We start from the raw sequence: 13,081 nt of genomic DNA, 5'->3' as shown, positions 1-13,081 counted from the left end.
GAGCTGGCCTTTGACCCCTCAAAGAACACCACCTCCGCAGAGCCCGCCCAGCTTATCCCTCTGCTCTCCTCACTCCCTTAACACAGGAGGCCCAGCTCCTACCTTATCCAACCTGCTGGACCCCCGGGGGCAGGTGGCCTTCAGGGGCCTCAGCTCTGTGTCTGTATCGCAAAGGGATAGACTTCATTCTCGTGGGCTCCAACAGCATCCTCTTCTATACCCCAACGTCCCCTTGTTCCCTTCAACTGCTGGGCCTAGCCTAATCCCCCAGGGGCTGGTAGACTGTCAGACAGACAGACAGCTGGGCTGACCTGGATGTTTGTCAACAGCCCAGCGGAAATCTCCTCTCCATGCCTAAAATAAAACCTACATCAAACCTGTCACTAGGGCCCCCATTAGCGCTTCCTGTTTCTGAGGAGTGCAGCCAAGCCAGCCCGAGTGAAAGGAAGCACCACCCAGCTCCTCCCTTCTCCCACCCAAACGCTGGCAGAGGCCACCCATGCTTTCATCCTCTGTGCCCTCAGCTCCCCGAGCCTAAGCGTGGTTTCCTAACAGGTAACTAACCGGGAGAGAGACAGGAAGGAGCGGAGACCTCAAAGCCCAGTGCCAGCTGCTTCCTCCCCCTCCCCACTCAACCCGGAGAAGACTGTGCTTGTCCACTCGGGGTCACTCAGAGTTGGAGGAAGCCCATTCACTTTGTGCTGCCCACCCAAGTCCCTCTTCCTCTAAGAACTCTCACTTCCAACCCCCCAATCCATGGCCGTCGTGACCTCAAGTAGAGGGTTTGCCCTCTCTGAGCTTCCTTCCCCCTTTGGAACTGGGCAGGGAGTGGGGGAAGTCAGAACACCCGTGACCATGGTAGCCTGTCCCCTGCAGTCCCCCTTCCTGGTCAAAGGGGAAAGGCCCCCGTCCCAGTCCCAGCTCCATCCCAACTCACCTGGTGCCCGGACCCAGCTAGGAAGTGCGCCCGCCTCCCTGAGGCTCCCTCGTGCCAGGCCAACCTCTGACCTCACGCCCCACAGATGCTGGGGTAAACAATTACTAGGCCTGGAAGGCCCCACCCCAAGACTTCTCCCATCCCGCCCCCTTGTGAACACAGAAGAGTCTGGTGAGCCAGCCTTTAAAAAAGCAAGCATTTGTGTTTATTAACCAAAGGGCGGGAAGCCAGAGCCAGGAGGGCTCCTACCAGTCCCTCCTGTAGGCTACCCACCTAGCCCAGGCTGCCGAGGCCTGGGAAGAACAGTGGCTAGACCACTCTTCCCTGCCCCCATCCCGGGGGTGAATTCCCCGGGGAACCAGGGCCCACTGAGTGAGGAAGAGGAAGTCAGCAAAGGATAGAGGCCAACGAAGGAAGAAAGAAACAGAGCCACAGGGTAGACAGACGTGGTGGAGATCCTTGGTCCCTCACCAGTGGGGAGGGCTACGTGCCCCCAGCCCATGAGAGGAACCAAGCAGAGGTACAACTCGTGTCAAAAATCCCAACATGTGAGGAGGAGGGAGTGGTCCGAGGTCCAGAGGCCACCCTCTCCGGGGTCCGTCCTTGGAGCCTTTGCCTCCACACCAAGTTCTCAGACGGCAGCCGTCTCCGGTCTGCCCCAGCCCAGGGGAGGGGTGAAGGAGAGGTCACGGGCCAATCGCTTCTTGAAGATCTGTGTCCTGTGCCGAGTGCGAGTCCGGCGGAGGCCTACCCCTCCACCGCCGGCGTCTCCCGCGCTTGCCGCAGCCCGTACAGCCACTTGATGACCCGGGCGTTGCGCTCAATCACGGACACGCCGTAGGGGACGCGCTCTCGGGCCCGCTCCTCCACGGTGGCCGAGCTGCGGTGGGAGCAGCCCCCCTCGGAGCTGCCTGGCCCAGCACTGGGCCCCGCCAGGGACACGATGTCTGAGCTGGCCCGGGCCAGGTGGGCCACCCCCAGTCCCCGCGCCTCCTCGGGGTCCAGGCCACAGAAGTTGAAAAACCGCTCCAGGTCGGCCGCTGCCCGCGAGAAGCGCTCGCTCAGGTCTGACTTGGAGCGCTGCAGGCCCGGGGGCCGGGCTGGGCTGGAGGCCGCAGTGTCCGGGGACGGGCAGGGCTGGCCAGGGGAGGCCGGCAGGGGACGGACATCCACGCGGCGGACAGCAGCGGTGCTGGGAGGTGGGCGTGGCGGGGTGGCTGGAGGGTCCTGGCGGGCTCCCTCTGCCCGGCCGGGGGTCCGGCTGGCCTCGGCAGGGGACACCGGGCTGCTATCACACAAGTCGATAAGGCTGCTGAGGATGTCCAGGTCCAACTGGGGCCGGCGGCAGGGGCCAGGCAGGGCTCGGCGGCTGGGAGTGAGCACCGTGCGGCGAGTCCTGGGGCTGAAGAGAGGCTGCTTGGACAGCAGCGGCTGCACAGGCTGCTGGCGGGTGTTGGCCACATGCAGGCTCTTGACGTACTTGGCCTTGTCGGCCTCCAGGCGCTCCACGGCACTGGGTTTCCGGGCTCCGCCGTCTGCCGGCCTTCGCAGCAGGTAGCCCGGGACCTTGGTCCTCAGGCGGAAAGGTAGGGCGGGTGTGTCCCGGGCTCCAGGAGACAGCATGTCCACAGGCATGGCTGTTACATACCCCCGAGGCCTTCTGCACGAGGACACGGGAGAAATGGGGAGACAGCGATCCAGGCAGAAAACTGGCAGCTGGATGCCGGCAGCGGCTGCAGGGAGGAAAGAAAGAGAAGGGCTGAGCACGCTCAGACAAAGGCTCGGCAGACTGCAAGAGGCTGAAGACGCCTTCCCCATTAAAAGGGAAGGCCACGCCCCCGAATCACAGGAAGCCAATCAGAAGGCAGGAAGCACCAGCTGTAGGGCCAGAGGCTCCGCCCACACCCCCACCCTCCTCCCAGAGCCGGGCCCAGGGGAGGCAGAGAGAAAAAAGGTGCCAAAGGAAAGCACGGGCGCAGCCGGAGCAGGAAAGGCAGGGCAGGGGAAGTAGAGTAGGCTCGGAGCCCTGAGCTGGGCACCAGCCGGCTCAACCGCAGCCGTGGATCCTCTTCCCAGCTCCATGTTTCAGATGGGGAAACTGAAGCTAATTCAACGAATTGGTGGCTCTGCTCCTTGCCTCCAAGCAAGGAAGTGCTGCCACCGGAGCCTTGGGGTTAGGTGACCAAGAGGAAGGGCTAAAACCCAACCTGGACTGCCCACAGGGAGCCTGGTACCACTTCCACCCCTTGCCTTCCCGGACAGGAAGCTGCTCTGTGCCATCCACCCGCCTAGACACGCCAGGCCCCAGGCACAGCAGCGGAGTTTGTGGGGGAGGAGGGCAGAAAACCCCCATCCCCACCACAGTGGCGTCCAGACACCGTCAGCTTCCAGTACGGAACTCCAACACCAGGCCCACCGTGACCCATGCATGCCTGTCACAGGGCAGCGTCAGACCTAAGCTATGCTGCTCCAAGAGTGGCTGGAAATGCCCAAGATCACACAGCCCTGCTGGGGGGCATCCAGCAGACTCTTGATCTGCCAGCAACCATAGCACAGACACCCAGAGGCAGGAGTGCCCACACCTGGGTGCAAATACCCACATAATCACCTAGGCATCAGAGCCTGGTGTCCCAGGTATCTGGCACCCCTGCCCCTTTTTCCAAGGAAGGGCTGGAGCCACAGCCTCCCTGGAGATGGGCCAGAAGAAAACCTGTAGACCAAGTCCTGAACTTTCTCACCTGTTACCTGGGGGAGGAGGACTTTGCCAAGGTGATAGCCAAGGGGACCGTGGTTCAGGCCAGGGAGAGCTGTGTTGTCTAATTCAATAGCCACCAGCCACAGCCTTCGCTTTCCGTTTAAATAAAAACTTACACTCGGTTCCTGAATCACATTAGCCACATTGCTAGGGCTCAATATCCACAGTCACTAGTGGTCATACCATAGACAGCGCAGACTGCGGCATTTCCATCGTAACAGAATGGATCGGGCAGTGCCACCTACACATCCGGAATTCCAGGAGGGAGTCTAGATTGGGGTGGGGGACAGGGATCTCTACTGTGTGCTTGCTAGGCGTTTGGCACTCTCCTGGAGCCCTCCAGCAGGCCAGGGAGATGGGTCATTGTCGCCTCATTTTACAGATGGAGAAACCGAGGTGCTGAGAAGTGATCAACCTAGGTCCCAGCGCAGCTGAACTAGACCCCCGTCATCGGAAGCTGAATTCACTTATCTGCTATGTCCATGGGAGTTTCCCTTGCTCCCATTCCTCTAAAATATCAGCTCCACGAGGGCAGGGGTATCTGTTTTGTTCACAGTCTCAAGATATTACTCTTGACGCATTGTGGGTATTCAGTACAGTTTTATTGACCTGAAATGTCTACGGGGGCCCAGTGTGAATGGGCACCCCCAGTCTGCTGCAGGCAACTGGGTCCAAGGTGGTGGGTGTTGGATATTCTATTAATAGGAAGCTGGAAATCCAGAAGTGCAGGAAAACTCTAGGTTCTTAAATATAATATTAGCATAGTCAATAATAATTTTAAAAACACTGCATGTACGGGGCAAACAGAACATGCGCCTGCCGCCACCACCCCCTCCCATCTGGCCCCCAGCCCCAGTGTGGGACCTTTGCTGCAATGGCAAGTTGAGAACAAACCTTTGGGGCTGTTGGCCCAGCGCCAGAGCTGCTCCCCAGGTGGAAGGGATGAAGTAGGTGGGAAATGGCTGCCCCACCAAGGGCCGACCTCCAAGAGACCTCAGGAGAGAAGGGTCTGATAGGAAAGGCAGCCTAGCTGAGCCCTGTCCAAGTAGCTAGACTCTGCCCCACCCCCGGGCCTGCCGCCTTCCAAACCAGTCCAACCCGTCCGGAGGCGAGGTTCCGGGCACTCTCCCACAGTCGGGGAAACAGGGACGAAGGGGGTCAGGTGGGCAGGGCCAGGGCAGAAGCCCCGCTCGCCCCGGTCTCACCTGGAGTCCCTACACCCTCGGGCCTCCCCGGACAGATAGGAAGAGCGGTGGCTTTGGGGCCGCTGGCCCACCTGCCTGGGCTTGGCCACCGCCGCTGCGCGCTTTGTGCAAGCAGCCGCGCCCCTCCGAGACTCCTTTGCTTATCTGTGAAGTGTGGTTAAAAATAGACCTGCAGGTCACCGTGAGGATGGAGAGACAAAACAGCTGGAGGACCTTCTTCAGCATCCGGGAAACAGGCGACTGGTCATAACCCCGGCTCCTTGTTTTCCACACACTTTCCTCCCTCCTCACCTCCCTCCATCCGTCCTGAGCAGGGGTCTCTAACCGCCCAGGAAGGGCCGAGAACAAGGGAGGTGCAGGCTCAGGGTCTCCAGAGGACCAGTCCCACCTGGGCACTGGGACCCTAGCTTCAGCTCGCAGGCACAGGTTAGGGGCTAACTGTGAGCCCAGCTAAGCCACCCCATGTCACAGGTGGGCCAGCAGGAGTGCGGCGGCTCCTGTGGGTGGACGCCAGGTCCCAGTGCCTAGGTGGGACTGGTCCTCTCAGAGGCTCTGAGCCTCCTTCCATCACCCAACGCCCCACCCATGGATTTCAAACGCCCCCAAAGCGCGGCCCCGGGCCCTTCTCCTTGGCATCTCTGGGGCATTCAGTCCCACCTTGTCCCCTTCCCAACTGGCTTCCCCAAGGAGCCCCGGGAGGAGAGAGGGAGTAGGGGCGGCTCAGATCCAGGTCTGGCTTCCTCCCTTCCCTACTTCGGAGCAATCCTGGGAACTCCCTGCCTGGAAGGGGACGCGAGCCGGCGCGCGCTGTGGGACTGCGGCCCAGGGTGCCCCCTCTCTGAGCCCGGGGTGGCCTGGCTCTTACATGGGGGGCCTGACAGCACGACTTCTGCGGCATCCATCCGGCAGGAAGGTGAGCCCCTGCCCAGTCCCCGCCTTTCTGAGGAGTAAGGGGTGCAGGGCCGCGCCCCCGGCCCCGGGCCCTCGACCCCCGGCCCCGACCGGCACGTACCTGGCTGCGCCCGCGCCGCTCCTCTGTGCTCCCGGCCCGGCCCACCCGGGGCTCAGGTAGTAGGTATTGCGCAACTTCCGGTGGCCGGCGGCAGCCGGCGAACCCGTCGACCCAGGTATCACCCAAAAAAGAGGGAACGGACGCCAGGCAGCGGCCAGACCCGAGTCCCGACGCGCTGGTGGTGGGCGGGGCGCAGGGACCCACTCCAGCAGGCGCCCAGGGAGCCGGGCGCTCTCACCCCCGGCTGCACTGGCCCTGGCCACGGAGTCCTCCTCCCCAACGTTTATGGTCCCTGGGCCAGGCGTGAGAAAGTGCTTTTCCTGCTATCAATTAACCCGTTTTAATCTTCCCAACAACTCCTGGGCGGTGAGCTCTATTATTATCCTCATTTCACTAATAGAATTCTGAGGCTGGGACAGGCTGAACCAGCTGCCCAACGTCACCCGGAGGAGTCCAGCCTGGGCGCTTTCCCTCTGGACAGCCCTTTCTAGCTGTGTGTCCCTGATCCGGTTGCTTAACCTCTCTGACCCTCCAGAGACAGGGGTCCCACCTTCCAGGCCCGGTCAGTGAGTTCTTGGGGTCTGAGAGTGCCTGTAGAAGCTTTGAGCAAGCTGTAAGCAATAATAGCAATAGTGGTAGCTACAATTTTTGAGTGCCAGGCACTGTACTTATTTAAATCTCTGCACAATCTCCCCACTCCCCAGACGGGGAACTGTTTAATCCCCATTTTCTGAGGAGATGGTAGCAGCCCTGCTGGAAGGAAGGAATCCGGGGAGGGCGCTGACTGGCTCCTCTGCCAGCCTAAGCCCTGTTACGTCAGTTCAGGTGGTACATTTGATTAGGCCAGTTTCATGGGATCCAGAGAAGGAAGTCTCCCTGCCGCTGCCCGGACCCTGGGAAGGCTGAAGAGTCCGTGGCTGCGCCTGGAGAGGCTTACACAGAATTGGAGTGGAGGGCATGAGAAGATAGGAAGTGACTCAGGGAGCCACTGTCTACACTGAGAGTGAGTCAACCCTGCCGCCCCCTCCAGGCCCTGGGGCCTGAGTGATGGAACAGGACCATCATTCCCCACAGCGGCCTGCTGGGTCCCTGTCTGGCCCTCTGTGGTGAAACAATGAGGTGGGAGAGGGTTCAGTTAGGCACTAACAGTAGCAAAAGCAAAGCAACAACAATACTTTTCAGAATAAAACCGGTAAGAATTTTTTCTGAGAGCTTTCTTTGTACCTGACCCTCTTCTAAACTCTACTCTGTTAACTTACTTAATCCTCATACCCACCCTGTGTGATAGGTACTACTATTATGCCTGTTTTACAGTTGAGAAAGCTGAGGCACAGAGAGGTGGGACCGCTTGCCTGAAGTCACAAAGCTGGTAATTGGCAGAGCCAGGATTTGAACCCAAATAAGGGTCTTGGGGGGAGGAGGGAGAACAGGTCTCCAGCAGTGGGCTTCGGCCACTCACTGAGGACCCCCTAAGGAACCTGCAGCCTCCCTCTCTGGACCCCCTGGCTATGGCTCTGGGTCTCAGTTTCCTCAACTATAAAACAGGGGCAATGATAGCAATGTTTTCCCAACAGAGATTGGATCTCATCACGGCTCTACTTAAAACCCGCTGTGGCTCCCCATCACCTGGAAATAAAGTCCAAACTCTCCCCGGGCCCTCAGGCCCTCCCAGACCCAGTCCCCGCCTTCCTTTCCCACCTCAGGGGCACCCTTTCCTGCTCCAGCCACACAGCCCTCCCAGCTGTCCCTGAACGCCAAGCTCTTTCCTGCCTCCGGGCCTTTGTACCATCCATTCTCCGCCCGGAAGCTCTCCTCTCATCTCCTTCAGGTCTCACTTCAAATGTCACTCCTCAGAGAACTCCCTGACCACTCTGAGGCTCCCACCAACTCTCTCACCTGGTCTGTTCCCTTCCAAGCAGTCATTACACCGGGTCGTTTTAGATGTTCACTCATTTGTCGCTTGTTTCCTGTTTCCCGTTTGTAAAATGTATTAAGAGGGCAATTCAGGCCTGGAAGTGGGCTTGGCTGTGGAGCCAAAAACAGAAAATAGCAAGTATTGGTGATGTGCAGACACGAGAACCCTGGTGTACTGCTGGGAATATGTTTCTCCCCCCGCTCCGGGCTGGGAACTCCATCACACTCTTCCCTGCTGTCTTCCTCCAGGGACCAAACGCCAGAGGGGACCACACTGACCAAGGGGCAGGACCGGAACCAGGCCACCTCAAAGGCCAAGGCCCCTCAGCACCAAGCTTCCTTCCACCCGTCCCACTCCTCCTCCAGCCACAAGTCACCTCCATTCAAGGTGGGCTCTGGCCACTTCTTACTGAGCCCTGTTCTGTCTCCAAACCTTCAGGTGCCACGTCCAAACCTCTGCACACACTGGGTCTGCTGCCAGCAGTGCCCTTTCCACTCCATCTCCCTGGCCAGCTCTGCAGCCTGGTCTCTGGAACCAGCCTACCCGGGTCAAACCCCAGCTCCACCAGTGATCAGCTATTCAGCTCCTCCATGCCCCCATTTCCAACACTGTAAAGCAGGGCTGCTAGCAGTGCCCCCTCCCAGCAAACGCCACCCAAGGGTGACTGTGATACCAATAGGTGCTCCTGGTGAGGCCTTCCTCAGGCCAGAACGTTAACCATTCTGTCAGAGGTTGTCAATCTAAGAACGCAGCGTCACTTGAATAGACATTTCTCCAAAGAAGGTGAATAAACAGATGATAAGCATGTGAAAAGGTGCTCAATATCACTAATCATTAGGAAAATGTAAATCAAAACCATAATGAGATACCATGTCACATCCATTAAGATGGCCATCATAATATATATATATATATATATATATATATATATATATATATATATATATATATACTGAAAATAACAAGTAGTGGGGATGAGGAGAAACTAGAACCCTTGTGCACGGTTGGGAACATAAATGGTGCAGCCAATGTGGAAAAAGTACATCAGTAAGGCAAACATTTTTAAATTACCATAGGATCTAGCAATTCTACTTCTCAGTATATACCTAAAGGAACAGAAATCAGGAAGTTGAACACATATATGTACAGCCATGTTCATAGTCGCATTAGTCACAACAGCCAAAGGGTAGAAGCAACCCAAGTAACTATTAATGGATTAAGCAAAAAGTTATATGTACATACCCTGTTTCTCCGAAAATAAGACAGTGTCTTATATTAATTTTTTCTCCCAAAGTTGCGCTAGGTCTTATTTTTGGAGGATGTCTTATTTTCGGGGAAACACGGTACAATGGAACATTACTTAGCCTTAAAAAGGAATGAAATTCTGATACATGCTATAACATAAGTAAACCCTAAAGACATGCTAAGTTAAGGAAACAGACACAAAAAGACGAATGTTTGTGGGATGCCGGTGATCAGAGTGCCTGCAGTATCAGATTCATAGACAGGCACTAGCATGGTGGTTGCCGGAGACTTGAAGGGAGGAGAAAGGAGAGTTAGTGTTTAGTGAGTATAGAATTTCCGTCTGGGAAGATGAAAAGGTTCTGGAGATGGATAGTGGTGATGGTTACACAATATGAATGTACTCAATGCCACTGAATGGTACACTTAAAAATGGTTAAAATGGTCAACTTTATCTTAATACAATTTACAAAAAACGAGAGATAGATAGATGATAGAGAGAGAGAGAGAGAGAGAGAGAGAGAGAGAGAGAGAGAGAAAGAGAGAGAGAGAGAGAGAGATTGAGAATAGAGTCTGGAGCCAAACTTCATGGTTTTGAATTCCAGCTCTAGGTGACCTTATACAAGTTACTAAATCTCTCTAGTGCTCAGTTTCACTTTGTAAGTTGGACATAATAGCAGTGGTAACTACCTTACATTATTGAGGGGGTTAAATTAGTTCATACTTACAAAGTACAATACTTAGCACACAGTGAGTGCTCAAGAGGTGTCAGTGATTTTCATTCTTTGCTGAGGGGCCAGAGCTATAGTTCCTGATGTTTATCATTTCCATGACATTCTGTACTCCCACCCCCACCCCTTCCTTCCACCTGCTTCTCTCCTCATCAGCAGGAGCCAAGCTCAGACTTGGGCGGAGACAGGGAGGCCCTCACCTGCCTAGAGGAGGATCAGGAGGGCTCCCGGCAGCAGGAAGCGGGGTGGCCGGTAGGGTAGCCCAGCTCAATTTCAGCCCAGCTGTCAGGGTCAGAGACACCCGGCTGGCTGGGCACCCCGCAGGGCCACACCAGGCCCACGCTATTTCTGGAGTCTCCCTGGATGCTCGTGCCCTGGCCTGCCTGGCGTGGGCCGGGCCCAGAGCCAGTCCTGCCGAGGGCGGCCTTGCACAAGCCTCAGGAAGGCAGAGGTGAGCAGGCTGTGGGAAGGATGCGGGGGCAGGCACAATCTACTACTTGGCCCAGGAAAGGCCAACTCAATTCTCTTAGCCTCTGTTTGTACCGGAGGTTGCAAAACGGGAACAAAGGGTCTTACAGTAGTGACAACATGAGAGACACCACATGGAAAGCCTTAGGCAGGGCCTGGCACACAGGACGGGAAGGTGAAGGTTGGGGAACATAATAAACTCACACAGCCAAGCCCACTTCCTGGCCTGATTTGCCCCCTTCCAGGCCTGAACTCACCATGATGGCTTCTTATCTTAGACCAGAGATGGAAAGAAACCTGCCCAAAGTCACATAGCAAGTCAGTGACACAGCACAAACAGGGCAGTGGTCTTTTGATAAATATGTAATCTAATAGGTACAAATAATTTTTCAACTAGGTGATATATGCACATGGCTCAATTCAAGAGCTATAAAGCAAAGGGTGTAAAAATAAAACTCCCTCGCGCTCCTGTTCCCAGCTCCCCTCTCTGCAGGCACCACGATAACCAGACAATGTGTCCTTGCAGGGAGATTTTAAGCAGATACAGGCAACAATGGACAGATATAGGGTGGCCCCCAAAAATGTATACACACACTTTGAATAATCAAAGGCTATGTTTATTAAATACATCCCATATTCAAAACTGAGCCATCAGCTGTTAAAATGTGTATACTGTTTTTTGGGGGGGGTACCCTGTATTCTTTTTTACACATATGTCAACATGCTGTATGTACTGCTTTCATCATGCTCTTTTTACTCGGTAATATAGGTTGTTCTTAATAATATGTTATTAGTATATTAATTCTAACATATGTTATTAATACACTTAATAGTATATGTTGTTGCTAATATATGTTGAGCCACCTCCGTACAGAAAGAGCCCATCAACCTCTACTGTTGCAATTGAGTGTGTGTCCAGTCTCTCCCCATTACGCACCACACTGAGCAGAACCACTCCTACGTCACTCTGCCTAGAAATAGGGCAGGTGGATTCGGGAAAGCGCTTGTAATTGTGACAGAAGTGGGAGGCACTGGTTGCACAGAGGCCACACGCATTATCTTCAGCCAGCAGAGCATACCAAAGACGGTCCATAAATGCCAGCTTTAGTTACTCTCATTACAGAGGTTTGAGGAACCCCCTCAATTTATCTTTGGAGGCGAGTTTCTCCTTACCTCCTCCTACATGCCCTCCTTGCATCACCTGGATGCCAGTCAGGAAAGATAATAAACTCACTGAAAAGTGAAATATATAGGACATCAAATGGGGTAACTGCTACAAAATAGACAAGGAGGAGGGCAGGGCATATGAAGTCAATACATATTTGTTGAAAGAATGAATGAAAGACTTTTCTTCTGAGTTCCCAGAGCCAGAAGGAGAGAGAGTTCGGAGGAGAGAGGATAACTCCCCTTAAAGAAATAAATTCAAGACCCGGATGCTATGATTCTGAGTGCCTAGATCTCTAATACTGAAGCCAGACAGACTGGGTGCCCAGTCTGCTTGTTTGACTCTGGGCAAGGGACTTATCTTCTGAGAATCTCAGTTTCCCCACCTGCAAAAGGAAATCAACAATAGCAGCCTGGGGGTGCAGGGGCTGAGGGAGGGGGTGGCCAGGAGGCAGGACACAGTCTAGGTCAGAAGCTCGCTCGCCAGGAAAGAGTCCCTGCCCCACCCCAACTCCAAAGTCTCTAGGGGCTTTGGTGACTATGGCTTCCGTGGAGGGGCCGCCTCTATCCTCTCCCCCAGGTTCCCAAGAGCACAGCAGTGACTCCGGGGCCAGAGCACCTGCTGCCCACAATGTCAGTCCCGCCGATAGGCCCAGATCAGCCTCCGGGAAGAACACCGCTGCAATTCAAAACCTCGTGGGCAGGAGAACCACGTCCAGCCCCTGGCGCACAGGGAAGACAGACGCCCAGGAAAGGCACCCAGCGATGGGAGGTGATCCAGCCAGGACTCCACGGGCCGGGTCCCTGCTGCTAAGAGGCTGCAAACATGACCACCAGCTAGCTACCCCTCTCACGCAGGTGTGGCGCGGGGAGGACACACAACACAGTGTTTGGGTGAGCGGAGCCCCCCAGACCGAGCCCAGCCGCGCCCCAGGCCACCTGCGCCCTCACCTGGAGCCCAGCCTAGACGAGTCCCGGCTCTTCCAGGTCGGGTGGTGCAGCCGCTGACAGCTCGGACCCGGGCCGGGAATGGCCACGCCCAGCGCCGCTCGGGGGGCCGGTCCCGCGTGGCGATGCGCAGAGGGACCTCTTCGGAGCGGTCCTCCGCACCGAGACGAGCGGGGGGGGGGCACCGGCTGTGGCAAGGCCCCCACCGGAACGAGGTGCCGGTGCGCAGAGGAAGGGGAAGTGAGCGTGCCTTCTCCCCTCCACCCCCCTTCTCGAAAATGGTCTGCCCCGGACATCCTGATTGGTTCCTCGCTTCCGTTCGAACGCCGCGCCGCCCGCGTTGCCAGGCAACGGTTTGACTTGGCCTGTCTGCAAAGCCCGAGGCTCCGCAGCCCAGCCCCGCCCCGCCCCGCCCCTTTGCACCCGCCTCCGGTTCTCCCAGGGGCGGCCTTAGCCCGGTGCCTTAAGGCTCAACCTGGTCTTTCTCCTGGTGCCCAGCTGGACGAGGCACCAGTTAGGGTCCTGGGGCTGGTTCCTAGGCCGGACTTTGCAGCTAACTCGATATATGATCCCGGGCAAGCCCCTTTCCCTCTCCACACCCCTAAGAGCACAACAATGAGTGGGCTAGTTTTAAAATGTGCATATCCAGCAATCTTGACATTTACTAAGGAAATGACCAAAGACTTGAGCAAAGATCAATAGAG

At 56.2% G+C, this 13,081-nt stretch overlaps 1 protein-coding gene across 3 annotated transcripts; it reads right to left on the bottom strand.

Annotated features, from left to right (window-relative positions):
* Nucleotides 1-1,123: 1,123 nt before the first annotated feature.
* On the bottom strand, nt 1,124-12,632 carry FAM110A (family with sequence similarity 110 member A). 3 transcript variants are annotated; one of them, XM_045574459.1, is made up of 3 exons: nt 12,381-12,632; nt 7,806-7,934; nt 1,124-2,670 (listed from the first exon to the last, which is right to left on the bottom strand). In XM_045574459.1, the coding sequence occupies exon 3, from the start codon at nt 2,570-2,572 to the stop codon at nt 1,685-1,687; it is 888 nt and encodes a 295-aa protein (XP_045430415.1). In that variant the 5' UTR covers nt 2,573-2,670; nt 7,806-7,934; nt 12,381-12,632; the 3' UTR covers nt 1,124-1,684. The 3 variants fall into 3 exon arrangements, with proteins under 3 accessions (XP_045430415.1, XP_036274777.1, XP_036274778.1); XM_036418884.2 differs by lacking the exon at nt 7,806-7,934; XM_036418885.2 differs by lacking the exons at nt 7,806-7,934; nt 12,381-12,632 and adding an exon at nt 5,910-6,167.
* Nucleotides 12,633-13,081: the final 449 nt, after the last annotated feature.

Source organism: Pipistrellus kuhlii, unplaced genomic scaffold (genome assembly GCF_014108245.1).
Source record: "Pipistrellus kuhlii isolate mPipKuh1 unplaced genomic scaffold, mPipKuh1.p scaffold_m20_p_6, whole genome shotgun sequence".
NCBI lineage: Eukaryota > Metazoa > Chordata > Mammalia > Chiroptera > Vespertilionidae > Pipistrellus > Pipistrellus kuhlii.
This window is presented reverse-complemented; position numbering and strand designations above follow the sequence as displayed.